We start from the raw sequence: 1,365 nt of genomic DNA, 5'->3' as shown, positions 1-1,365 counted from the left end.
GGTCTTTGCTATCGAAGGAATTCATGTTTATTGGTCGTATATTAAAAGCAACAACAAAAAGAATTGGGGGTGGGTTGTTGATGTATGTTGTAATTCAGTTAGTTAGTTAGGAGTTAGGAGTTAGTTAGTTTGACAACTATGAAGGTTGTTATAGCTATATGTGCAGTGTATAAATATAGTAGTGATCATGAATGAAAATGATGAGTATGAATGAGAATGAGAGTGCAGAAGTTTTAATTCATAATTCTAAGTTCCCTCTATTTTCACAATCAATTCTTTCATCTTCTCTTATTCTCTAACATAGAGTGAGTGAGTGCATAGTGTGAGTGTGTGTGAAGAGTTCTTTGTTCCAACAACTGGTATCAGAGCTGAGGTTCAAGATCCTTGGATACCGAAATTGAGATGACCTCGAATGGAAATTTTCCAACATCTATGCCTATTCTCAAAGGTAAGAACTATGATAATTGGTGTGCTCAGATGAAGGTAATTTTTCGATTTCAAGATGTGACAGAAGTGGTGAAAGAAGGGGTTCAAGAACTTGATAGGAACCCAACTGATACACAGAAGGTGGCTCACCGTGATTTGATGAAAAGAGATGCAAAGGCGTTGTTCATTATTCATCAGTGTGTAGATGCAGATAATTTTCAGAAAATTAGATCTGTTGATACTGCAAAGAAGGCATGGGATACTCTAGAGAAATCCTATGCAGGGGATAACAAACTCAAGAAGGTGAAGTTGCAGACCTTGATAAGGCAGTATGAACTTCTACAGATGAGTGATCAAGAAAGCATTAGTGAGTTCTTTTCTCGAATCTTGGAAATTACAAATCAAATGAATGCTTATGGTGACAAGCAATCAGACTTGGGGATCATTGACAAGGTATTAAGAACCTTGACACCAAGATTCGATCATATAGTGGTGGTAATTGAGCAAGGCCAGAATCTTGAAGAAATGAAGATTGAAGAACTGCAAGGAATTCTTGAAGCTCAAGAGATGAGGCTCAATGAAAGAAATTCACAAAGATCAGTTGAGCAAGCTATGCAAGCCCAAACAACCAAAGGGCACAACTATGATGGTGGCAAGAATAAGAAGGAAAGGGAAAGTGGAAGAACAATAAGTGGAAGGGGTCAAGTGAAGGCTCCAGCAATTCTGAAAATCATAACCAGAATGAAGAAACAGATAAGAAAGGTGGAGGGAATCACAAAGTGGGCAAGAAGAAATTCAACAAGAAAGGGATTCAGTGTTATAACTGTCACAAATGGGGACATTTTGCAGATGAATGCAAAAGTAAAAGGGTTCCAAGAAATGCAGATGAGGCTCAATTGGCACAAGATGAAGATTCTGACTCTGATAAGGTGTTACTAA

General features: G+C 37.8%; 1 protein-coding gene across 1 annotated transcript; it reads left to right on the top strand.

Moving 5' to 3' along the window:
• The first annotated feature begins 432 nt into the window (after positions 1-432).
• Positions 433-1,365, top strand: LOC102664406 (uncharacterized). The gene has a single exon (XM_006595204.1). The coding sequence runs from the start codon at positions 433-435 to the stop codon at positions 1,363-1,365; it is 933 nt and encodes a 310-aa protein (XP_006595267.1).

The sequence above is a fragment of the Glycine max genome, chromosome 13, assembly GCF_000004515.6.
Source record: "Glycine max cultivar Williams 82 chromosome 13, Glycine_max_v4.0, whole genome shotgun sequence".
In the NCBI taxonomy this organism is placed as follows: domain Eukaryota; kingdom Viridiplantae; phylum Streptophyta; class Magnoliopsida; order Fabales; family Fabaceae; genus Glycine; species Glycine max.
Note: the sequence above shows the minus strand (reverse complement) of the source record. Positions and strands in the feature narration are given on the sequence as shown.

Bases quoted from the DNA above. Each gene is read 5' to 3' on its own strand.
- LOC102664406 (XM_006595204.1), top strand. From the start codon at position 433: ATGCCTATTCTCAAAGGTAAGAACTATGATAATTGGTGTGCTCAGATG.